We start from the raw sequence: 26,597 nt of genomic DNA on the forward strand, positions 1-26,597 counted from the left end.
GGCATTAGCTGTTAGGTTGGCCTTGCGCTTCCAACATGAAATATTGTGGTGTCAATGACATGTCACTCTCTTCAACATGACAAAGCTTAAAGTCATCTCAGGTCAAGCAAAAATTCCTCAACAGGAGCTGTCGGCCATAAAGCAAAGAAACCAAAGTCCTTTATCTTCAGACTATATCCATTAAGTATGAAAAGTAAACAGTCTTCGCTTTCACTCATGTGTTTGTGTTTCTAGTTCCGTCATTCTTGTTTCCATCTTCACGTTAACTCCAGGAAGAAGGTACAAGCTGATATTGAATCGTAGATTTGCACCCCAGGCAAGCGGAATGAGGTAACTTCAGTCGTATGCTCCACTCTCATTTTTGTTAGTATTTGCGTGCGTGTGTGATTCCTTTTCGTGCTGTTAAATGACCGCACGGAGTGTCTGATTATTCAAACCTGCAAATAAAGCGAAGCACCGGTCTTGAAACGTCTCGCCTGTTGATTGAGCTCAGCGACACCGACGCCAAGGTTTCCACTCGGATGGCCACTTCATGCAAGCCTACTGTTGATTTTCATCCTTGTCATTGCGGAACACCATCTATGACATTAATGGTGGTCCACTCCCAAATCCTTCACATTTTATAGCAATTTTGCCGCATCAAAATCATGTAAAGGCATTTATTTACATTCACAGTTGTGTTTTAAAGTCACACTTAAACAGGGATTGTCCAATTTTGTGAACCTAAGATAAAACTAAATTCAAGTAAAACTACTCACTCTTTTGAGAATACCAAATGGAGAGGGAACGAGGGGAGCATGGCTGAAACCCACTGGTGTTTTATAGCTACCAGTAGTTCTGGGATGAACAAAGAACACATAATGCCATATAAAAATTTTAAAATGAGAATGATTTATAATCCGGGTCCAAAATAAAATATATTGGATGCACATTTTACCTTTTTTTCCACATGATCATGGCTGAGACAGAGAAATTAAAATGACACACTGCATCCATTTTCTCTATCACTTACTTTTAGGGACACAAGTAGATTTCTTTTGTTTTGTTTTTTTGTGATGGCAGACAAACATATGCGATATGCGGCCAGTGCATTTGCGCATCCCAAGTCAGACTGAAATACATTAGTACCCAGAGCGTTCTCTGGCTGGCTGAAAAAGAACATTAACCGGCTGCATTGGGAGCGCTGTGTCCGGTTACCATGGCACGCGGAGGGATGGAGGGATCGTTGGGGGGGGGGGGGGTCATCAGACCAGTCCTTCTCCTGGTGTGTGTGTTTCATTTTCCCGCAGCCACATTTGAGCACCTCCATTTGAATATGTCTGGCATTGTCCTTCGAATGATGCAGATGCGGCTGCTCTGGACATCCATTGCCCACATCATTAGACTGATAACATACAGTCGTTACCTGAGTCATACTGGAAGATTTTCAGAAAACAAGAATAAATACTAAACTCTTGAATTTGTTTTATGCAATTCTACCTTAGGCGACCTGGATGACTGAGAGTCTACGCAGATGTTAAAATAAATAATTTTTAAAAAAGATCTGTACCCACGTATGCTTGTGTGTGCGTGTGCATGTGTGTATACGTGTGTGTATGCATATACGGAGGGAGAAAAAACACGTCGGATTTTGTTCTATTGTCGCCAGTCTTTTTTTACCATTAAGTTTTTCTTTAGGAATATTACATTATTCCATTTATAAAACAACTTTGGAATCGTTATTCTAATTCATGACCCAGAACTGTTATTGTACGTTGGTTTTCGTTTAAATTAAAAAAAGAAAAAAAAGAAAAAGATGTAGGAACGAAATGACGCACCCTTTCCTTCCTACCCGGATCAATTATAATGGATGCACTGCCGGAAGCGATAGCAAATTTATTACCGCCGTCACAGCGACAATATTTGGCGCATTTTGGGGGGTTCCCTCGAAGACATTTTCATGTGAGATTTTGTGCAAAATCAATTGAAAGTCATCTTCAGGACAATTTAAAGGTAAGACGATCGACAGTGGGTCGAATGGGCTATTTTAAACGGCGACGTTTGCTAGCTTCACCACAATTCTCCTCGCCGCGGACGATTTTGAAACGAGCTATCACCTGGAAAACAATCCGTTCCATAAAATCATAGTGATTGTTTGTTGTAATATGATAGACCGGCATGGCCGGGTTTCTCAGCGAAAAAGGGCTCTGATTCTGGCGATTTTTTTCGTTTCGTGTGTTTATTATTCCAACAGCGCGGCGAAAATGGATTTTATATGGCACGCGGTGGATTATTGTGAAGGATAATCGGTGTTTGGGGTACCACTTGAATGTTGCTTCGCCTTCCCGCCATTTTAAGAGGAATATCCAGGAATTAGCCGGTCCCTGATAAACACACCCTCCTAGAAAGGACGACGCGAGCAAATTTAGTAAAACGGACCTCTTTGCTTAATTTTTCGTATTTTACACTTGTGGGTTTTTTTTCTCCCAATATTTTAGCTTTTTAAGGCAGTTTATTATATTAATAAGACAGAGATTGTGCAATTTTCGTGGCTGGAAAATGGTTATAAGAGTGAAAACAAAACATTTAAATGACGAAGCCCGTTCTGTTAAAAATAGTGTTTCTATATTTAACTATATATTATGTTTGTTATGCCCCTAAATTCCTTTATTTAAATATTTGACGAGGGTGCAGATTTTCTTGCGCTGTGGTCGTGTTTTTTAAAATCAATGTTATTTTGGTAAGGATTATTTAGTTTGCCAAAATTGTACTTTCTGGAAAAAAATGAATTTTACGAAGGGTTACAGTTAGTAATTGCTTTCACATAGTACATAGACATCTATGTACTATGTGAAATTAAGATATGATTAGTGTTTTAATTTTTAAATTAATCATTTGCACGATGCGATTAAAAAAATCTCTTAAATATTACTGATGAACTATTTGAAATATGAAATAATACATAATGGCCTGCAGAGGGCAGCGCCATTCAGGATGTACTCTGCCATTCGTTGGCATAGAAGAGGGCTGGGAGCCATACATTAATTTACAAGATTTTTGTAAATTAAAAAAAAAAAGCTTTTTAAAGTTATTCCACTTGATACCAAGTTCCCCCTCAAGCATGAACTGGCACCACTTTACACAGAAATAATGTATACGGTTTTCTTTACAGATAAATTGAAAGTGTTTGTGTGTGTATACATACATACATACATACATAAACCTCTTTAGAGGGCGTTGATGATTATTCATGATCGGGTTCCGTAATTCGAATTGCTTCACCGTAATCATCAAGAGATGCCAACATTTGACGTTATATTTCACAGATGGCAATTTAACAGTCTGTGCATACGGCATGGAAGAGCAGACAGTGGTTGAAGAGCAAGGCAAAGTTCCGAACCAACAGGAGTCCAGCGAGGACATTTCTGCCAGTGTTTTCGTGAAAAGGGGCAGGGGAAGACCGAAAGGTTCCAAGAAGCTCCAGATCACCGTTCCCGACGTCAACCTCATGGAGATTGTTTCCGGCATCGCCAACAGCAGCCCTGCACTGGGCTTCGACAACATAAGCAGTGGTAAAGATTACGTGCCCAAGAAGAGGGGCCGGCCAAAGGGCTCCGGGAGCAAGCCTTTGGCCGAAAAGGTGCCCGATGACAATGGCTCAGACACGCCCAAACGAGGAAGAGGGCGCCCCAAAGGATCCGGCAAGCGCAAGGCCGAGAATGTCACGAGCGAAGAAGACAGTGACGAAGCGGGTCGAACCCATGGCTCGGCCAAAATGGTGCCTCGCGTTGAGCTAGGTGGCGATGACAACTCGCCCAACGGGGTCGCCGCCCCGCGGGGCAGAGGACGTCCGAGAAAAAGTAGCGCCGAGCAGCGCTCGGCGCCTGCTAGCGATGGCCCCAAAAGAGGGAGGGGCCGACCCAAAGGCTCCGTCAACAAGAAGCCTGCTATGTCTTTGGCGATCTTCCAAGCGGGACGTCCCCGCAGAAAGCAGATCCCGCCCTCCAGGCTGGTCATGCGTCTCCCCAGAAAAACCGGGAAGCGCGGAAGACCCAAGAAAGTACCTTCTAGAAGGGGCCGCCCCAGGAAATACCCTCTGCCGTCGTCGGAAGGCTCCCAAAACAGAGTGTGGAAGCCCCTTGGGAGGCCCAGGAAGCATCCTATTCCCGGGGCCGCAGGGGCATCCCCGGCCGGTCGTCGAGGTAGAGGTCGTCCGCGCAAGTCGGACGCTGCAAAACGTCCTGGCGCCTCCTACGACGGACCCCCGCGCAAAAGAGGCCGACCCAGGAAGCACCCCTCCGCCTCTCGCGGCGAACCTGCTAAACCCAGAGTGTGGAAGCCCCTCGGGAGGCCCAGGAAGTATCCTCTGGTAGATCCTCCGGAGGGGGCTCCGGCGCCCCCCCGCCGCACGCCGGGTCGGCCGCGCAAGTCTGAATCCAAACGAGGTGCCCACCTGCGCAATCCCGCCTCACCGCTCCCCCCGGGACGCCCTCGGTTGACAACGGGTGAGGATGGCACGCCGCGCAAAAGGGGGCGCCCCAAGAACTCGAGCGACAAGAAAGTCCAAAGCGAGGCTCCGCTGGATGACAGTCCCTGGAACCATTCCAGCAACGCAGCAGAGGAGCCCAAGGAACAGGAGGCGAAAGTGTGTGAGGACAGCGCCCCCGCTCGGCAAGGGGAAGAACGCGCCGCCTCCGAGGAGGGGGGGCAATCCCTCGCAGTGACATCGTAAGTTTCCAACTGGCGCGCTTGATGAACAATCCATCAAGGTGCTTCACTTGTAGGCAATATTGCAGTCTGTTCAGTTAGATATCCTACTACAGACTAATCCTTTTCTTTTTCATCAAGTCCTACTAGAAACTCTTCGACTTTTACTTTTTCTTTGTTTTTTGTTGGTTTCTTTTGTCATGACTTTTGATTGCCCCTCTTTAGTCCTCACAGAAGATTTTAGTTTTTGGAGTGACACCACTCGATTCAGGCGCTTTGTCTCCGTGGCGATCAGGAGCAAATACAATGGTGACAAAAAAAATATATATATACGCATTGAAGTCTTTGTAATCTCTGCCTTTTTTTAACACCCAGAAATCCACACTAACTCATTTGTAAGCAGTGAGTTTTAAAACTTTGTTTGTTTGTTTTTTAAGCCGTAAAATGTATTCTCCCCACCAGCACACGTTTTGATTTTAACCCTCAGATGACTGTAAAAGGTTGGTGTTCACACTTGGGGAAAATATTTGTGATATTCAGCTCCCCGCGAACACACCTACTATATAATACTTCACCAACGGTGTATTTTATTGAATTCCCCATTTAAAAAAAAAAAAATTGTACTGTTAATGTTTTTGTGCTTTTTTTTCCTCCATCAATTTCTAGTCTGGTGGAAAACATGATGTAATGCCCGGTAGTCCATTTTATGGCCGTCTTAATCTACGTTCACACTGCAGGGCCCAATTTTGATCCCCCTCCAAACTAATTTGATGTCGTTGTCAGACGTTACAAAAACAAATGCAACTTCTAATGTGAACGGAATGCATCTGTGACGTGGCACTCATGCACTCAAAATATGGCAAAACCATTTTGTCTTTTGATGGAGACGTCAGCTCAAGAATGCTGTGCAGCATCGATGAAAATCTGCGCGCCTCAATAACTGTCGCCAGCAATGTTCACTTGAAGCTTTGTTTCAAGGGGGATTCAATTCAAGACAACTATAAGAGTAAGACTGACAGTCTTGATCGGGGGTAGTTCATTCCTAGCCTGTAACGCCGGCCCCCGCGCAACACATAGCTTACCTTTGATGACGTTGATGCTGATTGAGTGCCACCTGGCGATCCAGACAGTCGTCGCATTGAATTTTTATCCATATACAAAAATGGTTGCATTTGGGAGGAAAAAATACTCTTCACAATCCATGAAAAAAAAAGTTACATCAAGGCAAAAAAAATGAGAATTGGCTGGCAGTGTGAATATGGGCTTAATTTTTTTTCTCCATTAATAGCCAAAGCTTTGAATGTACCTCTAATGTTTTTTGTTTGTTTTTATTCTATTTTATTACCCGCTGGGTTTCAGTCGCACATATTGCTTGACAAAAAGAAAGTTCTGTTTCAAACGCCATCCTGCCATAAAGACTTGTTTTCTACTTGGACTTTTCCCGACCCTAGGACCCCTTCCCCATTTGTTTTATTATTGCGTTCGCCACTTTCCTCAATCTTTGACATGCAGTTGTTAAATATTTTTTCATGTCATGATTATGTGTTGTTATTACTTGTTCTTAATTGTTGGGTCACAAATGTTTAAAAAACAGATTGAAATGGCCGATAGTGTTCCCTAATCGCATCCACGTAAACGTTTTGATGGGGGAGGGGGGGGCTAATTCCAACCAATAAATTGAAACTTTGGATTTTTTGTGTTTTTGACAAGAAGCCAATTTGTAAAATATGCTCTTAAAAATAAAATGTCGACCTCGTTTGCATTATCTTGTCCCCATGTGCGTGTCTCTTTCTGAACTCGGGCCATCCACTTTCGACCACGGACCACAATGTTAAGTTCGCTAATGCATGTCCAAGTTAATTGAATTGCATTTGTGTAATTTGCATTATTGGAAATTAGTCAAGTAGTTGGACATGACGGTTTCTGATATATATATTTTTTAATTGACATAAAGGAATCACACCAAGACAGCTCTTTCAAGGCGACCGACATCCCATTCTTGAAGATACATGGAGAAGGGATGGTGTTGACTAGTGAACTCTTTCCTTCTCTCTCTCGCGCTCTCTCTCTCCTTCTCTATGTCGCTCTCTCTTTTTCACGTGTCTGAAGCAAGGTTTGGCAGTGGCTCAGCTGCCGTGCTCAGAGAGGGAGACCAGAAGAGAAAGGCGAGGGGCTCGGTAGAGAGTGCACGCTCAGCACATGCTCCGTCGCGTCTGCATAGCCGCAGACAGACTAGACACTAAATTAAGGCATATCTTGAAGAACCACAGATTTCAAGGGCAGCTGATCCACTGAGCTGGTGGAAATACCGAGCTTCCGTCTACCCCCCGTTTGGTCAAAGTAATGGAGAGTAGCTTGTGCATTGTAGCAACATCTGTCCCGTCAGGATGGTGTTTCTCAAAGACTGGACAAATAATTACTGAGAGAAGGAGCCGGATCAGCCCGTCCAAGTTGAAGCGTTTAGTTTTTGTGACTGCAAATTTAAAATAAAGCAAGGAGTAGCTTATGTTTGTTTTGTTCACTGCTGCTGTTGCAGTTAATACTCACTATTTTACTCAGCATGTTAATGCTGAGTAAAGCATCAAGTGTAAATGCTAAATTTGGCATAAATATTTAAAAGAAAAGCTAAAGATAAAAGAGCAGTTTGAGAGCCAAAAAGAGCCGGCTCTTTTCACTGAGCCGATGCAAATGAACCATCACTAGTGTTGACTTTCAGGTCTCTGCTGGCGCAGATGGCAGAGTCGAGGGTTTGTCAACCTCATGTACTTGGCTCGAACATATAACATGACAAAAATTGAACATAGATAACTAACTTCTTCCCGGACTGAACAAACAAAAGAAACACATATATACACACACACACACACGTTGAAACCATTTGATTCAACACTTTATTTTTCGTTTTGCAACCCGTACATGACATATTACAATCTTCTTGGAAGATAAACAGCTTTTTATTCTCTACTCTTCTACTTGTTCTCATTTTGGCCAAGGGGAATTGTTCCAAACACAAAGCAAAGAGCTTAGACAAGGAATGCGACTGGAACATAATGGACACTTCCACGTCCATCCGCGCGGAGTTACAAAAACAAGTGCGCAAACAATACAGGCCCGTCGTTGCGCCCAAATCTAAATTGCATGCCCTTGAATGGTGTTGAAATGTACCCGCCGTGAGGTAAATGCCTTTATCTCGAATCCGAATGTCAATACACAGATTCAGGCAAAAAGAAATGATCCCTTCATATTTTCCGGCGAAGTGACAGGTCCAGTGAGACGCGCCAGCCTCGTTCCGTGTCAATAATTCAGTGCGTAGGGTCCTAACGGTCACGGCCAGGACCGGCTACATGGTCGAACACTACAAGTGCTGTCTTTTTGGTCCTTTTCAGTCAACAATACAACATTTCAAATGGAACTAGGAAAGAGAGGAAGGGAATTACAAACACCTGCGGATATTCTCAAATGTTCTGACCAGAGAAATGCATTTTGGTTTTCACATTTGTGGCCTGTCTTGACAGACAAGCTAACAGCTAAGATGCTTAGAATACTTGGTGGGCGCATCGTTTAATGCAGTCGTTATTTCTAGTCCAGAGGAAAACTCAAAAGTGGTACCCCCCCTCCCCCCACACACAGCAAAAGTGCTACAATTTGGAGAACGCGTAATGACAGGAATGGTAGTTACTGAAACAAAGAGCAAAGCATCGGGCGTCTTCAAAATTGGGGTGTGGGGGTCGATTTTCTGTAATTTGGTCTTATTTACCCAAGTGAGTCGATTCAATCCATTTGGAAGCCATTTTGTTTGGACTTAAGAGCTGACACTGTATACAGTCAGATTCCTCATTTGAACAAAATCCTGCGTAAACAAGCAAAAACTCTAAACACTAACAGCTTCTGCAGTAAACAGAATATGAAGACTTCCATATAAATCAATGTCAGAGTTTCCTCAAGATGGGAGCTGGGACCTAAAATTGCTGTCAATGATCCCAGTGGAAAAAAATATATATCTTTTTTAAATAATTTGGTCTAGCATGTTTGCATTCAACGCACCATGGGAACATAGGACGGTGAAGGTTCTAAGTCCAAGACCACGTCATTAAGACTGAGTGATGACAGCGATTTGCGAAATCATTTTAAGACAAGCTTGGCCGACACGATGCTGAAGCAAAAGAGGGACGTGAGGGTATTTGGCATTCGTCGTTATGGCATCCAATCAAAGTCGGTGTCAATGAGGGGCTTCAGTGTGATTGACGGGTGATGGGGATGGAAGGTTATGACTCATGCCAGTTTCAGGAACTGATCCACCGTGTCCGCCTCCACCGCCTCGGAAAACATTTCGTAATCCTGCAGGGGGGGGGGGGTGCAAATATGAATGACTAGCACGAAACTGCGAAAACCACCGAACTTGTTTGCACCAACTTTGTTCAAATTTTTCCTGCTTCTATTATGTGTGTGTGTGTATATATACATTTTTTTTTTTAATGCTCGCTCTCTTGTTACACGTTTGTCTTCAAAGGATGTGTAGTGTGTAGCTTTATTTAGGTTTTACTCGATTGTGGTGACTATCACTTTGGACTATTTTAAAAGTTAAGAATGTTTAGGGGTGAATTTAAACTTTTAGCCTGGTGCCTGAATTCATGTCGCATGATTTCCTATCGGGAAAATACACTTCCACAGCATAGGTGAACTTCTCACCCCGCAGTACTGGTCCTCGTTAAAGAGTTGCGGCGGGACAGCCGTGGGGTTCCCCGCTTTGCTGCGCATCTCGTCGCGCAGCTCGCCACCAACCGAGATGTCCACCAGCTTGTACTGGATGTTTTTGCTGTCCAGGATGCGCATCACTTCTGCCTGCTGGGACTTGACCTGCAAAAAAGTGAGTTCAAACACATTTTTTTTTGTGTGTGTGTGTGTTTTAAACTTTGCATTTTGGTTCCACAGAATAAAAATGATGAAGAGATCGTTTTCTCATCACAGCACCCACTCCCACGTTGGAAGTCGATGCATTTGTTTTTCATTCTGCCGCTTATCGACTCTTTACACTCCATATCTCAACTGCCATTATGGTGGAGAAATGGTGGTCAAGTCATCAACAAGTATTTAGTGCTGACTCCGTGAATAGCAAATGGCAATACGGTCTGCTTTGGGCCTACCTCGTGTAATGTTACGAATACAAAAGTACGCATTTCCCCAATGCAATACAAATATAAACATTTGCATTTATTTAAATCAATTATACATTTATATCATGGCATTTAAAAGAAATGCACAATTGGGTGGCTCTTTGCGGGGAGGGGGACTCGCTCGAGGTTGTTGGCCTCTTTTCTTCTTCTGGGAAAAGGCCCGTAGAGGTTTTAACCCCGTCTACAACATTTGTACAGTTTTTTTTTTGTTGTAAAGAATAAGTTTAATGTCTAAAAGGTTATAACGTTGTCGTCCGCGGGCCCGCCAGAAGGAAGCTAGCAAAATGAGGCTGGGTGTGTCTGCTGCGAGCCTTCGCCGCTGTTAGTTTACCGGGGGGGGCTGGAGTTTAGCGACGCTCAGTTAAGCCACTCACCGTCCGTGAGGCAGTTACAGTCGTGTAGTACAGTTTAATCCCCATTTTTTGGGCCCTTCGTGTTCTTCTTCCTCCCTTTTCGGCAGTTCTTCTCGCCAAGCGGTGGCCTCGCGTGATCGCGTCAAGCTACATGAGAGAAAGCCCGCTGCAGAAGTAATGTGAAACTTTCAAAATAAAACAAGGTGGGCGGTCTACTGCACTCTCCTTTTTATTTTGAAGTTAAACAATCAAGTGGAGAATTGTAGCTTTAAATGTAGCATATAGGCAAAATAGAGGGGATTTAAATTAGAAATTTTATATCAAAATGACAAACATTTGGAACTACATCATTAATAATGAGTCACACGATGAATTTAGTTATTGCAATGAATCATAATAAATAGAATGTATTAAATAATTGCATCTTTAACGGGTTAAATTTATATATATATATATATATATATATATATATATATATATATATATATATATATAAAGCTAATGAAGTTGTGCAAATAATTAGAATATGAATTTTATTTCAGGCACACAACCCATTCAAAAAATACAAAAAAAACCCCCCAACAACAACAACTTTATAAGATATCCTTTATGTGTCCCACACTGGGGAAATTTACAGTCTACAGCAGCAAGATTGTGGGTAGAAAGAAGAAAAACAAAGTATTTACATTCACAAAATAAATGTTTCCGTTTCAATGTACACCGTTCAATTAAGTGTAATATATCCATCCATCCATCCATTTTCCACCGCTTATCCGGGGTCGGGTCGCGGGGGCAGCAGCTTTAGGAGAGAAGCCCAGACTTCCCTCTCCCCAGCCACTTCTTAGCTCTTCCTGGCGGATCCCGAGGCGTTTCCAGGCCAGCTATAGATATATTATAGGGCAAATATACTGTATATCTGCCCTATAATAAAGGAAAAAGACCGTATTTGATTTTAGCTCCTCCAGCATTTCCCAAAACACCTTGTGGGTTTGGTGTGGAACCATAATCATCAGCTTTATGGACACATGATGCTGAGGGGTAATGCCCAATTAGTACGTTACAGTCATCCGGGCTCAGCTGTGCAGTGCAGCGTGGCGTGTTGAATGCTTGGTAATGTTTTCAGCGTCATTAAGTCTCAAGTTTAATTGGGGCGGGGCACGTATCGCCAAGGGCATTTGATACAGTGGCTCACCGTACTCTGTTGACTCGAAAAACGACAGAAAAAAACGACCATGTATAGTAAGGCGTTTTTAGCCGAAAAAAACGACCATGTATAGTAAGGTTTTTTTAGCCCAAAAAACGACCATGTATAGTAAGGCGTTTTTAGCCGGAAAAAACGACCATGTATAGTAAGGCGCTTATAGCCGAAAAAACGACCGAAAAAAACGACATAGTATAGTAAGGCGTTTTTTAGCCCGAAAAAAACGACATAGTAGAGTAAGGCGTTTTTCGCCCGAAAAAACGACATAGTATAGTAAGGCGTTTTTCGCCCGAAAAAAACGACATTGTATAGTAAGGGTTTTTTTCACGCCAAAAAAAAAGACAGTATAATAAGGGGTTTTTTAGCCCGAAAAAAACGACATAGTATAGAAAGGCGTTTTTAGCCCGAAAAAATGACAGAGTATAGTAAGGCGTTTTTCGCCCCGAAAAAATGACATAGTATATATAGTAAGGCGTTTTTTCGCCCATTAAAACGACATAGTATAGTAAGGCGTTTTTTCGCCCGAAAAAAACGACAGTACAGTAAGGCGTTTTTTAGCCCGAAAAAAACGACATAGTATAGAAAGGCGTTTTTCGCCCTAAAAAAACGACATAGTATAGTAAGGCGTTTTTTAGCCCGAAAAAAACGACATAGTAAAGTAGGGCGTTTTTCGCCCGAGAAAAACGACAGTATATAGTAAGGCGTTTTTTAGCCCGAAAAAAACGACATCGTATAGTAAGGCGTTTTTTAGCCCGAAAAAAAAGACATAGTATAGTAAGGCGTTTTTCGCCAAAAAAACGACATAGTATAGTAAGGCGTTTTTTAGCCCGAAAAAAACGACATAGTCTAGTAAGGCGTTTTTCGCCCGAAAAAAACGACATAGTATATATAGTAAGGCGTTTTTTAGCCCGAAAAAAATGACATAGTATAATAAGGCGTTTTTTAGCCTGAAAAAAAACGACATAGTATAGTAAGGCGTTTTTAGCCCGAAAAAATGACATATTATAGTAAGGCGATTTTCGCCCGAAAAAAACGACATAGTATAATAAGGCGTTTTTTAGCCTGAAAAAAAAACGACATAGTATAGTAAGGCGTTTTTAGCCCGAAAAAATGACATATTATAGTAAGGCGATTTTCGCCCGAAAAAAACGACATAGTATGGTAAGGCGTTTTTTAGCCCGAAAAAAACGACATAGTATAATAAGGCGTTTTTTAGCCTGAAAAAAACCAACATAGTATAGTAAGGCGTTTTTAGCCCGAAAAAATGACAGTATAGTAAGGCGATTTTCGCCCGAAAAAACAACATAGTATAGTAAGGCGTTTTTTGCCCGAAAAAACGACATAGTATAGTAAGGCGATTTTCGCCCGAAAAAACGACATAGTATAGTAAGGCGATTTTCGCCCGAAAAAAACGACATAGTATAGTAAGGCATTTTTTCGCCCCAAAAAAACGACATTGTGTAGTAAGGCATTTTTTAGCCCGAAAAAAACGACATAGTATAGTAAGGCGTTTTTTCACCCCAAAAAAAAGACAGTATAATAAGGGTTTTTTTAGCCCGAAAAAAACAACATAGTATAGAAAGCCGTTTTTAGCCCGAAAAAATGACATAGTATATATAGTAAGGCGTTTTTTCGCCCATTAAAACGACATAGTATAGTAAGGCGTTTTTTAGCCCGAAAAAAAACGACATAGTATAGTAAGGCGTTTTTTCGCCCATTAAAACGACATAGTATAGTAAGGCGTTTTTTCGCCCGAAAAAAACGACAGTACAGTAAGGCGTTTTTTAGCCCGAAAAAAACGACATAGTATAGTAAGGCGTTTTTTAGCCCGAAAAAAACGACAGTAAAGTAAGGCGTTTTTCACCCAAAAAAAACGACATAGTATAGTAAGGCGTTTTTTAGCCTGAAAAAAACGACATAGTATAGTAAGGCGTTTTTTCGCCCATTAAAACAACATAGTATAGTAAGGCGTTTTTCGCACGAAAAAACGACATAGTATAGTAAGGCGTTTTTTAGCCCGAAAAAAACGACATAGTATAGTAAGGAGTTTTTTCGCCCAAAAAAAACGACATAGTATAGTAAGGCGTTTTTCGCCCGAAAAAAACGACATAGTATAGTAAGGCATTTTTTAGCCGAAAAAAACTACCATGTATAGTCAGGCGTTTTTAGCCTACATGGGTTGTTTTTTTGGGCTAAAAAGGCCTTACGATACATGGTCTTTTTTTTCGGCTAAAAGAATAAAAAAAAAAAACTCCAAAGTGCATGTCAAATATGCCTGTCGTGCACACCAGATCACAGTCGCTGGTGGTGTAGTGGAATAGACGCCGGCGTTCCGTGCAGGCAACTCCAGTTCAAACCCAGCTCAGTGACGTGAGCAAAACAACAGCAAACAGTTACTTTTTCCTGCAAACCCTCCAAAGTGCATGTCAAATGTGCCTATTGTGCAAAGCAAATCACAGTCACTGGTGGTGTAGTGGAATAAACGCCGGTGTTCCGTCCAGGCAACTCCAGTTCAAACCCAGCTCAGTGACGTGAGAAAAACAACAGCAAACAGTTACTTTTTCCTGCAAACCCTCCAAAGTGCATGTCAAATATGCCTATCGTGCAAAGCAGTTCACAGTCACTGGTGGTGTAGAGGTATAAATGCTGGCTTGCCGTCCAGGCAGCGCGGGTTCAAACCCCGTCCAGGGTGCTAAAAACGCCTCACTGTACATGGTCGTTTTTTTCGGCTGAAAACGCCTTACTATACATGGTCGTTTTTTCTGGCTAAAAACGCCTTACTATACATGGTCGTTTTTTCTGGCTAAAAACGCCTTACTATACTATGTCGTTTTTTTCGGCTAAAAACGCCTGACTATACATGGTCGTTTTTTTCGGCTGAAAACGCCTTACTATACATGGTCGTTTTTTTGGGCTAAAAACGCCTTACTATACATGGTCGTTTTTTCTGGCTAAAAACGCCTTACTATACATGGTCATTTTTTTCAGGCTAAAAAACGCCTTACTATACTATGTCGGGTTTTTTTGGGCTAAAAAATGCCTTATTGTACTATGTCGTTTTTTCAGGCTAAAAAACGCCTTACTATACTATGTCATTTTTTTCGGGCTAAAAACGCCCTACTATACATGGTCATTTTTTTCGTTAGAAAAAAGCCTTACTATACATGGTCTTTTTTTGGTCGAAAAACGCCTTACTATACATGGTGGGGGGGGGGGTTTCGGCTAAAAACGCCTTACTACACATGGTTGTTTTTTTCGGCTAAAAACGCCTTTCTGTACATGATTGTTTTTTGCGGCTAAAAACGCCTTTCTGTACATGGTTGTTTTTTGCGGCTAAAAACGCCTTACTATACATCACTGGCGTCAAACTCATTTCACATGGTGGGCCACATACGGCCTCGGTAGATGTCAAGTGGGCCGGACCATTAAAATAATACCATACTTTGCTATAAACAACCAAAACAATATGTCTTTCCTTTGTTTTGGTATAAAGAAGCACAAGAACATTTGGAAAATGTTGAAATTTAATGAACGTATCTTTTACAAAACATTTCATGAAGCACCTTACATTTCCCTCAACAAATGTGCAATTTACTTTTATCATTCACTTATATGCATTGCAACTGATCCCACCGCTTGTACAAACTTTAACAAGTAATTGGTATTGAAAAATATAGTAATGCACTTTATGATTAAACAAGATTTATAAAGAAAGGAAGTTTTAAACCATTTACACGTGCATATAAAATCTAAATGTAATACCTGCCTACACCTTACAAACTAAGGAGAGTGCTATTAAATGTGTAAATGTGAGAGTGCTATTGATAGCGTCTGCTGTCATGGGTCTGCTTCAGTGACGGACTGAGGCTGCTTTCGTCTCCTTCTCTGGTCAAAACAGTGTCCCCTAGCGGATACTCAATGAATTGCACCATATTAAAAATATTAATTATGTGTCTTTTATGCATTTTTTTCATTTTTGAATTATCCTGTGGGCCTGATTGAACATCGCGATTCCGCATCGGTGTGCAATTGTAAAACAAGGCTGTGTGTTGAAAAAATAAATCTGAAACTGCATTTAAGGGTGGCACAATATTGGCTGGCCATATACGGGCCGGAGTTGTAAATTGATTTCTGGCCCAAATACTTCACTCCACAACTGGCCCTCATCTGGTTTGCCAGAGTCAACCCAGTGCCTCCTTTGCCACTGTTGGGCCGTGTTCGGCCCACATGCATTATGCCAGTGCCGACTCAAGGCCAGCTGTGCCAGCTTCATGCCGAATCCGGGCCAGATGCCTTTGCTGACTGGGTGAGTAATGAAAGTAAAACTGCTCATCCTTTGCAGGTGACAGTCCATGCATTGCAAATTCAGATAAATGCTTTATGAAATTAGCCAGGGCCCCGCTAAAAACTCCTGATTATTCGTCTTCATTTATATTTTCGGAAGTCAGTCATTTTGTTTTGAAGGGGACACATTGAGGCTTGTACTCTTTCCAATCACGCCTCGGGAAGCTTCTTAAAAAGGTCCCAGAATGGAAGCCGCTTCTTGAAAAAGGACAAAACACAAGCCACTCGTCTCCGCTTTGGGCTGAGTGGAGGGGGGGGCGCTCTCCGCTGTATTTTGTGAAACAACACGCTAGGCTGGCTCGGGATGTTACGCAACACTTTTGTTGTCACTGAAAACATGGGGGGTGGCTAGGTTACACGTACGGCATGCTATATCATTTCAAACAACAAGGATTGTGTGGGACGCGCGAGACTCAACAAAATGGTGACGACAAACGTCCACATGCCGCAAGTGGCTCCGGACCGTGAATTAAGGTGTCGCGCTCTTGTATTGGAGCTCGTTAGGCGTACCTCATATTTTGCAGTAGCACTTGTACGTATCGGTGAGGTAGTCATTCGTTCCCGTTTCACTTGGACTTGGCCTGGAGGTCCAGCAGCCGTTTGGCCTTCCTCAACATGAATGCGGCGATGAGCAGGCAGACGAGCAGCGTCAGTCCGTAGAGGCCGACAAAGAGTGCCGCCCGGTCTACGCCGTGCTCCGGCGCGTACACCTGCCGTCGCCCGCTGTAATCCAGGTGCGAGGCGTGGATCTGACACATGGTGCAGCAGGAAAGCAGAATGTGGAACAGCTGGTGGCCCTGACCCAGGAAGTCGCAACCTCCGGGCCACCAGCGCTCCAGCACGGGGAAGGCGAAAAAGAAGGCACAGCCCAGGAAAAAGGCAATGTGGCTCAGGTGGTACGGCAAGGCCGGGTCGGTGTCGGCATTGCCGAGGAGGAGTCTGTGCGCCACGGGGCTGATGTCCCACACGTAGGCGATGGTGGACGGCGCTACCTGGCCCACCTTGCGCACCCAAGGCGGAAGGGTGTGGTTGCGGTACTTGCCGTAGCAGCAGCCCAGACAGGAGAGCCCGCTGAGAAGCGCCGCCACGGGCATGAAAATGGCACCCACGCGCCGGTGAAAGCTTTCCTCGGCCGCATAGTAGTAGTGCACCGCCGCGCTGCCGTACTGGTACTGCGCCACACCCACGTAGTCCAGGAAGAAGAAAGCGTAGTGGCACAGCTCCGACTTACCGCCCAGGAGGTGCGCCGCCACGCTCCACGTCGTGTAGTTGAGCGCAGACAGGAGGAGGATCAGCAGGGGCCATGCGTGCCGGTCCCGCGCCAAATCCACCGTCTGGGCCACGTGGCTCATCTTGGCCAGGAGGGTCAGGAAGGCGAGCAGGTGCGTCCAGATGTTGACGGTCTCGTTGTGGCGACGGAAGGCTGACAGGAAGTAGTACTGCCAACACTGGTGGAGGGGCCGGTAGCCGGCACGGACGTAGCGCTCGCGGAAGAAGTGGGGCACCTCGGTGTCACGTAAGGTGCCGGGCAAGGAGGGAGACGCCTCCGAGGACAGCAGACGGGGGAACTGTTTGATTTGTTGCAGGCTGATGAAGAGCCGCCCGATTCGCTCCATCACGATGGTCGTCGTGGCGGCGGGAAGCTGCGGACGAGTACGGAAAACCGTTTGGGAATTGATTTCATAAACTTGATATACATCGGTAACGTGTCGCGATGTTCATGGCTGCCGAGGCATTGTCTATCCAGCTACATACTGTACATCGATCCATGCATGCATACACACATACATTCATCCGTACAAACAACGAATCATCAAAATTAATCATGAAAGCAAGTAGCGCTCTGTTCACTTTGTAAAAATATAAAACGGGAGAATTTACACCATCGGGTATCGCCGACCTGTGAATGACGTCACACTGTCCCCACCCCCTCCACTCACGACAGAAGATGAATTCTGGGCGCCCATTCAATATGCATCATTTCATTCACACTATTATTAAGGTCGCTAAAGTTAAGCCAAAATACCTTTGCCAAGTTGTTCTGTAAGTGTGAGAGTGAAAAATAAGAATTGAAAAAAGGAAAAGCGAAGCTATCTTATCTGACGTCGTGAAGCCCACATGAGCGGCGAAGAAGTTGGGAAAGTTGGTTCTTCCGCACTTTTTGCTGTCATGGAGATACAAAAGTTTCCAGAGATGTTTGGCTGATGTTAAGGAGCTTTTTCTCACCGCGTCGGCCGCCTTTTTCACCAGCAAACAACTTGCCCGCGTCTGTCAGTCCAGACTCTGTCGTCTTCCTAGCCCACACGCGAAATATGCAACAGATGAGGAGGGTGGTGTCTTGTTCCTGGTCGGAAGTGAAGCGAAAAATTAAGGCCAACATTGTCAACAAAATAAAAGCGTGGGTTTAAAATGGAATTATAGCAAAATTGCTCGTGGGGGCAGTTTACCCGCGTATCGCTCATTTGTATTCACCGATGGAGAAAAAGGGGACGTTGACGTTCAACTTGTAGTTATGTTTTATTGCAAAAGTTTCTATGTTGAGAATAATGACAAACTCTTTGAAGAGAATATACAGTAAAACTTTGACGATTTGACAGTTTGTACGACCGCATCGTGATTTCAGATTTTCATTTGGTGTAATATAAATAATGTTGTATAATCTATTGTACTGTCATCGAAGGTAATTGGGCCAAATTTCGAAGCACTAAAAATTCAACAAAATTAATTGTTAGAAATTAAATTTTAAATGACAGTGAAAAACATTTATCAGCAAATTAATATAGTATTCGAAAAACAGCCATATGCCAATGAAAAAGCAAATTAAGCTTAAAACATTCTTTAATAAGGGTTTGTTTTACATACTTGAGTCTAGACCAGTGGTTCTTAACCTGGGTTCGATTGAACCCCAGGGGTTCGGTGAGTGGGTCTCAGGGGTTCGACGGAGCCTCTGTCATGGAGGGTAAGACACACGCGACTCAACATGTTAATTAGTTATGACACGCCTGCTTGGCCATCGCTGGCTGCAGATGATCGACATTGCTCGATCATCGACATTGCTTGTCCAATGAGTGCTGTGGGAAATTTAGTTCGCTTAGTAGTCAACTTGTGATTGTCGTGATATTACGTCGTTCATTTAAAAAAAAAAAAGTACTGTAAACTTATCCCTTGACATTTTATAAACTTTTTTTTGTTTTAAATAAATGTGTTTTTTTATATCTTGAATTTGTAAAAATATACATACAGTAAATATATATATATATATATATAATATATATAGTACGGACTCGTGTTTACTCTGTCCAATTTGTCCTGATAACAGAAATTTCTCATTTGGGAAATGAGCATGGTACATGTCCTTTATGAACCTGCAAGTATGTTGACAAAATGCACGTGTAACAACACAATCAATAAAATACAAAAATATACGGTCCAAAAACTGTTTATATAATAAAAACTATCCAAAAAAATCAAAACAGTAAAATACGTACAGTATTTTAATGTTTATTTTTTTTTCTTTTTTATTTTGTCTGTCTTGGGGGGGGGGAATGTGTATTTTGGATTGTTTTGTTGGATGCATTCTTTGGTTTATGACAATGTTTGCCTGCGTGTCATACAGTTTTCTTGCTAGTTGCAAGTAACTGTCCCGTTGATCACCGATATCTGGTAATTCTTGTGGATACTGAAGGATTTTTGTTGCCATTTGCATTGCTTCCTTGCTGGATGGTGGCTTGTCATCAGGAGTTGAATCGATGCCTTGTTTTTTAAAGTTTCGTAGATTTGCGTCTTTCCGACTCCAAGTGTCTGCTGGATGTTTTTAACTTTGTGTCCAGCCTCGCTCAAACGGATGCATTTCACTCGCTCCACTCCAGTCATTACAGTTCTTCTACGTTTCGATGCCATGATCTACACAACGTAAGTGAATAAAGTTAAAATCGTTCGCAATTACAGTAAAACGCACGCCAAAAAAAAGTCACTTACACGTCTTCGTTTCGAATCTGATGAATGAAAACGGCGAAGCGAAGACGTTTCTTCGGTCGTGTCGAGTGGGTGCTGCTTTCAAGCTAGTGCCGCGTTCTACGGGACGTAAGTGAATAAAGTTAAAATCAGTGACAAATACAGTAAAACGCTCGACAATAAAACTCACTTACACGTCGTCGTTTAGAATCTGATGATCGAAAAACGCGAAGTGAAAACTTGTCTCAGCGTTGTGTCTTCTCCGTCGCATCGAGTGGGCGTTTCGTTTATTTAAACTCCCGCGGCATTATGCCTCCATCCGGGTTACGGGTAGTGGCAGTTTTCGCTTACGCAACTTCCGGTAACACGCAAGTTCCGGTAACACGTAATATGTAGTCAAAATGGTAATGGATAGGTTTTTATTACGGGTGAAGGATATTCCTTTTCATAGAATTCCGGGGATGGGAATATTTACTGTATATTTACTTTTCACTCATGAAGGGTTGAGTGAATGTGCATATCAACTGGTTGGGTTCGGTACCTCTAAAAAGGTTACGAACCACTGGTCTAGACTCTCGATGATACATTTCTAAAGAAAACCGCGGATGGCATTCTGCAGACTTGCAAGGAGTGGGTGTGACAGCGCTAAGGTTGTACAGTACAAGCTTTTCCTGCTTACCGATATCATTACCTCAAGTGCTTAACGATGAACAATATTCAAAACAACAGCTTTCAAGTACTGCACACCTATTACAAATGGAAAGTAGCCAAATTTACTACAGTCCGATATTTTCTGTAACGTAGCTGTATTGTTCTGTATGCAGAGACATTTAACCCAAATCCTAGTTTTAGTGTCCTAGTTTTAGTGTTAAAATATCATAGATGAGTAATGCTCTCTGGGGGTTTTTTTCTGCGTAACAAACACAAACAAACAGTAAAGCGCATGATTATATCTTCTCTCCGTGATCTGTCCACTTTCTATCCCAAGAGATGTTGCCTACCCACAAGCGAGCAGACGGCTGACATTTTTCTTTGACTGCACGGGAAAAGGACAACACATGGAGGTCCATCTCCAGCCTTTAATTGGCTGCACTCACATCATGTGGAGGCGGCATTTCGCCAGGAGAATTCCCAGAGCCCTCTCGCCACTGGTGTGGCTTTTCTTATTAATACGCTGCTCTTGTTTTTGCTGAGCACTTTGTTTTGGCTTTCCGTGTACAATATATGGCCTATCACCTCTAATGGGAGCCAGGATGAAGCGCACAAGGCCCATTTGGAGGTTTTTGGGCTGGCCTTTTGTTAGCAGATAACGCTTCACTTGCAACTTTCCAGCTCCATCAATCGTGAGATGGTGTTTGTGCTGGATTTGGCGGATAAAACGTCGATAATATCTACTTGTGAAGTCCTTCGACTGGCCAAAAATGATACATTGCACCCTAAATATAATTAGTTTTTATTTCTATACTTTATTTAGTGGACAAAAATGTGTAGAAAAGCACACAAAACAATTCCACTGTAATATAACTCAAAACACTCACAACTATAATCATCATCTTTCTTTTAGAAGTGCCATTAAACTGTTCCAGCTCCCTAAAAACGCCAACAACATAAAAAATAGCACTCTACGGTATTGTATTTAATTAAAACTAAGACTATAACACAATAAAATAGAATCTAAAAAAAATGAAACACTCCATTACGATTTCATTTTGAATTTTTAATTGTCCTCATCCTGCTCGTGTGCACATTGTCCACGAGGGGGCAGTATAATACACAGACATACAGTACGTAAATTTTGACCATGAAACAGAAGACAACATGTGCACGTATTAACAAGTCTGAATTACGTTGAATATATGAAAAACATTTCGAGGCCGTAAATATAAAAAGGTAAAGACAAAAGAAGAGTTCAAACCATTGAAAAAAATCCGACAAGTTTTTATGATTTATTTCAAAATAAGAATCTTTACCTAAATAAAACACCGCAACGATATTTTGCCGCCGGGTCATAACAAACATTTGTTTACGAAAAAATACTTGATCCAAATGTAATTGATGTACGAATGTCACGTTGACTTTGACGCTGACGACAAACACAATTCTGTATTTTACTTTGAGTTCAAACGGAAGCTTCTCGCCCCTTGCTTATGTCTCCCTTGGGTGAATCGTAGGCCGGACGTGGTGTTTGTTGGGAAATTGGTTTTACGCCCACCCACCCCCCAAATCAGATTAGTATGGCCGATTCAACTGAGAAGGCGGAAACCATGAAGAACTACCACATAGCGTCGGAAAAGATTAACCCACTGGCCGGTCGCTTCCCTCATTGTATCGTGTGGACGCCCATCCCCGTGTTGTCGTGAGTTAAGCTAGTTAGCTAGCCAGCTCTGCGTTGTGGGTCTCTATTTCGTTTGGGCAAAAAATACCCGGATGTGAGCTAGAAGAAGTGACAGTTCCGTCATTTCAGCAAGCTAACTGCCAAACGTCCATTGTTGCTTCCTTCATAATAACACAATGTATTAAATAATGGCTATAAAGCATTGATCCAGAAATTCTCTCTATCTACACACACACACACTGATATATATATACATGTATATATACACTGTATACACACACACACACTTAAATTATATGACTGTCTTCTTGGTCTTGCCAGATGGTTGTTCCCATTTATTGGGCATATGGGCATCTGCACTTCCACTGGAGTCATTCGAGATTTTGCTGGACCTTATTTTGTCTCCGTAAGTCAAGATACTTTTGATTACCGGTACATGTATGCGTGTACGCCACGCTAAGCGTTTCCTTTGTCATGCAGGAAGACAACATGGCTTTCGGGAAACCAACAAAGTGAGTTTCTCTCATGTTTTGGCTTCTATAAATGAGGCTTGACTCACATTCTACACGATATTATCATTTATCATTGGAGGTACTGGATGATGGACGTAAGCAAAGTCTACGCCAGTGGCTCCAGCGCTTGGGACATTGCCGTGCATGAAGCTTCGGAGGAGTACAAGCACAGGATGGTAGATTGTTCTTTGTTATTTGTAGCAAATAAATTACACAATTACTTAATGAGATCAACACATTTTTAAATATTCTATGGCGGGGGGAGGGGCAAAACAGCTAAATTAAAGCAACAAATATTGATGGACGTAAATATCCAAAGGGTGAGATTAAAAAATGGATTTAGGCTACCCTTATTATGGAGACTCATGCAAAGCTAGCACAGCGTTTGTTTGTTTTTTCCCCCAGCACAACCTGTGTTGTGACAACTGCCACTCCCACGTGGCGATGGCCCTCAACCTGATGCGCTACGACAACAGCACGTCGTGGAACATGGTCAAGCTCTGCCTCCTGGTGCTCCTGCGCGGAAAGCACGTCAGGTAACGCACACTGAACACGCGACGTCTTGAAAAGCTTTTAACTGATGCCGTTCTTATCTTGCATCTTGTTTTGATACTTGACAATAAATGCATCAGTCTCTCAAGAAATCAAACAGCGCAAACAACCATTTTAACGGCACAAACTGGAACTATTTGACCGGCGTTTTCCGTGGCGTCGAGAGCTGACTTCGCTCCCAATTTTCAGAGTACCAAATTGATCTTGCTTTGGAATTTTCCATTTCCAGCTGCGCGGGCTTCCTGAAGACCTGGCTGCCCTTCCTCACACTGCTGGGCGTCATTGTGGCAGTGGCGCTCGCCATCAACCTCCGGTGACCTCCCCCAGGGAACGTTGGGAAACATTGCAAAGCCTTTTTTTTTTCTTGTCCAAAAAAAGACTTTGAAAAAACCTATAAGAGACACAATGAATGTCACACACGCGCACCACGACTGCCACGCACCACAGAAACACCAATAATAATACAATAATACACATCTGTTTCTAGGAAAACCTGTTTTCAGTACTGCCCAATAGTATCGTCATGCTGTTGACGTGCGCGTCAGTGCCAACTCCCGAGATTCAAAACTGCCACACACTCATTTCCCCCCCGGCGGATATGTTCCAGACCTGCCTCACCGTCGCTGTCAAGGACCGGAAGAGTCTCATGATAGCATCACTTTCTGGAAAGGAAAAGAAGACTCACGCATACGGTTCCTCAAATAAGTTGTTAAGATGTTCACTAGCCATTTGAAGCTTCATGTACCAAACATACTTGCACATTTTAAACGTTCAAACGGGCCCTGAAATTTCATCCAAATGGAAGTCTGCTAGCTTAACGCTCACATATCGTGTGAAATGTTAGTGTCCCGATTATAATCCTTCGACTGAGGCGCGTAGCGCTCCTAATTTTTGTGCTTCAAAATGCTCCGAATACCAAGACCAGCTCAACTTGAGCGCTGTTTTGAGGTATTATTATTTTTTTTTGGACAGCCTTCACTTTCCCCGTGTTATTTTTGCCCCTTTAATTCCACATGATGGCCATCACTCCGCCTCAGTTGCCACGGCTGCGGTTTAGCGCACCCAAATCCCCCCATTGTCCCCCATCAAATAGCTCCTTCAGCCCCCCCCCCCCCCCCTCTTCGGAAGCAGCAGGTAGCCGGGATGGCTCCTGCTGTTTTCCACCTCTGTACTTCAAAGTCAGCCGGCATCGTCGTCGCTGCATGACGGTGCTGCAAAAATAACAGGGCTAAGGCTAGTTTTCACTCTGTGCTTTTTTTTGCTAGCCGGCTCGCATGCTAGGCTAACAGCCAAGTCTACATTTACACTTGGCGCAAACATTTCAAACAGACTCGAATGCAGGACACGAAGCATTAAATGATGCGCACAGAAAGTCATTTGTTCACAAATTGTCGGTCAATCCTGCCGACGAGCTATCCAGTCAACGCCTGATACCAAGGAAGCAGTCGACATCTTCACTCTGTGCTCCTTCGCTTAGCAGCTAAGCATGACAAGATAGAACTCGGCTGGGGTCAAATGAATGACATCGGTCGCAAATGATCCAAACTGGGCTGTTTTATCACCCCCCCCCAAAAAAGGGGGGTCAATCCTACTAATGAGCTAGCCAGTCACTGATAAACTCATGTAGCAGACTGCATATTCACTAAGTGCTCCTTTTTGTTTGTTTTAGCAAGCTAACATAGAAGTCAACATCTTCATTTGGCGCAAATGTTTCAAACCGATGGACTGAATGTTTGACACTTGTAGCGACTGATCCAAAATCAATCCTGCTCATATGAGAAGCTAACAAACGTTCTACTTGCTTCTGGATCTGACCTTAAAGATGATAATTGCAGAGTTTCTACAATAGTTTCAAGGCCGCGGAATATCGCCGTGACAGATCAACTGTTTTTGAGAATTTCATTTCAAAAAATGTTCTTAAAAATATGTCCCATATTGGTGCCTTGCAGTAACCAGGAGCCCGCAGGTCATGGAATGTGGAGACCTGCTGGGGGGGGGGGGGGGGGGGGGGTAGTGGAATGCTATTAATATACGCTTAGGCCGGTCCGGAGACTCCCAAACTCTCTAATCCTAAAAACAGAACCGTAGACCAGTGCCATGCAGAACCGCGATATCAGGCACTCTGCGGTCAGGAATGCATCAACATATGTCTACTAATAAAGATGTTTATTATTGTTCTAAAAAAATGTTTCTGTCTGATCTCTTTCTTCAAATGATTAGAGAGTCATTAAGAACCCACCCCCCTTCAGTTCCTGCTTTGATACTTAAACCCGCCCCCCCCCCTCACCGTTTTTGCCCACACTCCAAAGGCTCCATCAGGGGCCATGATTGTGCGCATGAAAGGAGGGCCCCTCGCAAGCAAGTCTGCTCCCCCAACCCCCACTCGCTCGCTCACTCACTTACCCGCTTGCCGGCCACCTGGGCGGGAAGATGGCAAACATCCAGTCGGCATCTGAGCCAAAAGTTCCCGCGATGCTTTTTAAATCGACATCAAACGCGGCCAGGCTCAAAGGGAATCATCTCGGGAGAAAAAGGCTGCTGACGGGACAGGATGCAGTCAGTCGGAGGGAAGTCGCCACCTATTATAAAAAATATATTTTAAAAAAGAGAGGCATGTATATCAAACTGGAGGTTTTTTTCATTCAAGTATGTTCCCATTAAAATGTAGATGGCAAAAGGGAACCTGGATTTAATCCAGATATCACATTCGGAAGCGATTTCAAAAAGGCACTCTTGCAATAATCCAGGTTACACATTTCGAAACCGTTTTATAATTTAATTGGATTGAATGCATCCATTTCAAACTTTTCACTCACTCGGATCCGAATGACACCAGCAGTTGACCTTCCTCCCCAGACCAATGTGGATGTGCACATTTGAGAGTCACGTAAGAAGAGTTCGAAATCAGATCGCACACTCATCTGGATGTGATCTATGCTACTGATTTGGAAGTCAATAAATCAGCAACGATATTACAAGTTGAATGCAGACCAGGTCAAAATTGCATGTGTGGAATTTTTTTTTTTTGAAATGGATGTGATCCATATTCCATATTTGGCAGCAATAGCACAACGTTTATCCAAATCTGACTCTGGATCTCGTACGGATAAGTCGTTCAACAAAATGCAATTCTGAGCTGGATCACTTTCTTTTTTTGCATTTGTAATCTCGATTTCTTTGGGATCGCACATTTGGCTGCTTAAAATTTAATCTGGATCTTGTCGTGACTTTTGACATGTTTAAATTCCCTGTTTGGAAAAGACAAATCTATTCACGGAGAGCATCTCTTTTGAAAGAAACAACAGCAGCGTTGCGTCTGATGCTGACCCACTGGATCCGGATCCGGCCCCCCGCCCCCCCCAACTTGAAGCTCCTCCCCGTCGGGATCGTGCGCGATGCTCTTTTTTTTTTTTTTTTTCACTTAACTGGATTTGTTTGGAGAGGAAGCGACGCCCCCTTTTCCTTCTCTCGCAAAAGGACCCCGAC

At 43.1% G+C, this 26,597-nt stretch overlaps 4 protein-coding genes and 1 long non-coding RNA gene across 6 annotated transcripts; 2 read left to right on the top strand and 3 right to left on the bottom strand.

Moving 5' to 3' along the window:
• The first annotated feature begins 1,667 nt into the window (after positions 1-1,667).
• LOC147190539 (uncharacterized) lies at positions 1,668-6,451 on the top strand. Its single transcript, XM_086137521.1, has 2 exons — positions 1,668-1,992; positions 3,306-6,451. Exon 2 carries the CDS (start codon positions 3,335-3,337, stop codon positions 4,709-4,711), a length of 1,377 nt encoding a protein of 458 aa, XP_085993647.1. The 5' UTR covers positions 1,668-1,992; positions 3,306-3,334; the 3' UTR covers positions 4,712-6,451.
• A 1,108-nt stretch (positions 6,452-7,559) lies between these two features.
• sh3bgrl3 (SH3 domain binding glutamate-rich protein like 3) lies at positions 7,560-10,387 on the bottom strand. Its single transcript, XM_086137528.1, has 3 exons — positions 10,235-10,387; positions 9,376-9,543; positions 7,560-9,024 (listed from the first exon to the last, which is right to left on the bottom strand). The coding sequence occupies exons 1-3, from the start codon at positions 10,277-10,279 to the stop codon at positions 8,959-8,961; spliced, it is 279 nt and encodes a 92-aa protein (XP_085993654.1). The 5' UTR covers positions 10,280-10,387; the 3' UTR covers positions 7,560-8,958.
• Positions 10,388-14,920: 4,533 nt separating this feature from the next.
• Positions 14,921-18,067, bottom strand: paqr7a (progestin and adipoQ receptor family member VII, a). 2 transcript variants are annotated; one of them, XM_086137520.1, is made up of 2 exons: positions 17,985-18,067; positions 14,921-17,401 (listed from the first exon to the last, which is right to left on the bottom strand). In XM_086137520.1, the coding sequence occupies exon 2, from the start codon at positions 17,372-17,374 to the stop codon at positions 16,325-16,327; it is 1,050 nt and encodes a 349-aa protein (XP_085993646.1). In that variant the 5' UTR covers positions 17,375-17,401; positions 17,985-18,067; the 3' UTR covers positions 14,921-16,324. The 2 variants fall into 2 exon arrangements, with proteins under 2 accessions (XP_085993646.1, XP_085993645.1); XM_086137519.1 differs by having other exon boundaries at positions 17,785-18,051.
• A 975-nt stretch (positions 18,068-19,042) lies between these two features.
• Positions 19,043-19,987, bottom strand: LOC147190542 (uncharacterized). The gene is made up of 3 exons (XR_015103797.1): positions 19,907-19,987; positions 19,737-19,832; positions 19,043-19,661 (listed from the first exon to the last, which is right to left on the bottom strand). It is a non-coding gene; the product is annotated as an uncharacterized LOC147190542 (long non-coding RNA).
• Positions 19,988-20,681: 694 nt separating this feature from the next.
• On the top strand, positions 20,682-24,046 carry tmem222b (transmembrane protein 222b). The gene is made up of 6 exons (XM_086137404.1): positions 20,682-22,068; positions 22,369-22,453; positions 22,528-22,559; positions 22,639-22,735; positions 22,965-23,095; positions 23,341-24,046. Exons 1-6 carry the CDS (start codon positions 21,947-21,949, stop codon positions 23,426-23,428), a joined length of 555 nt encoding a protein of 184 aa, XP_085993530.1. The 5' UTR covers positions 20,682-21,946; the 3' UTR covers positions 23,429-24,046.
• The last annotated feature ends 2,551 nt before the right edge of the window (positions 24,047-26,597 follow it).

This window comes from Hippocampus guttulatus, chromosome 18 (assembly GCF_054856545.1).
Source record: "Hippocampus guttulatus isolate MCC_2025c chromosome 18, RoL_Hgut_1.0, whole genome shotgun sequence".
NCBI classification, from domain to species: domain Eukaryota; kingdom Metazoa; phylum Chordata; class Actinopteri; order Syngnathiformes; family Syngnathidae; genus Hippocampus; species Hippocampus guttulatus.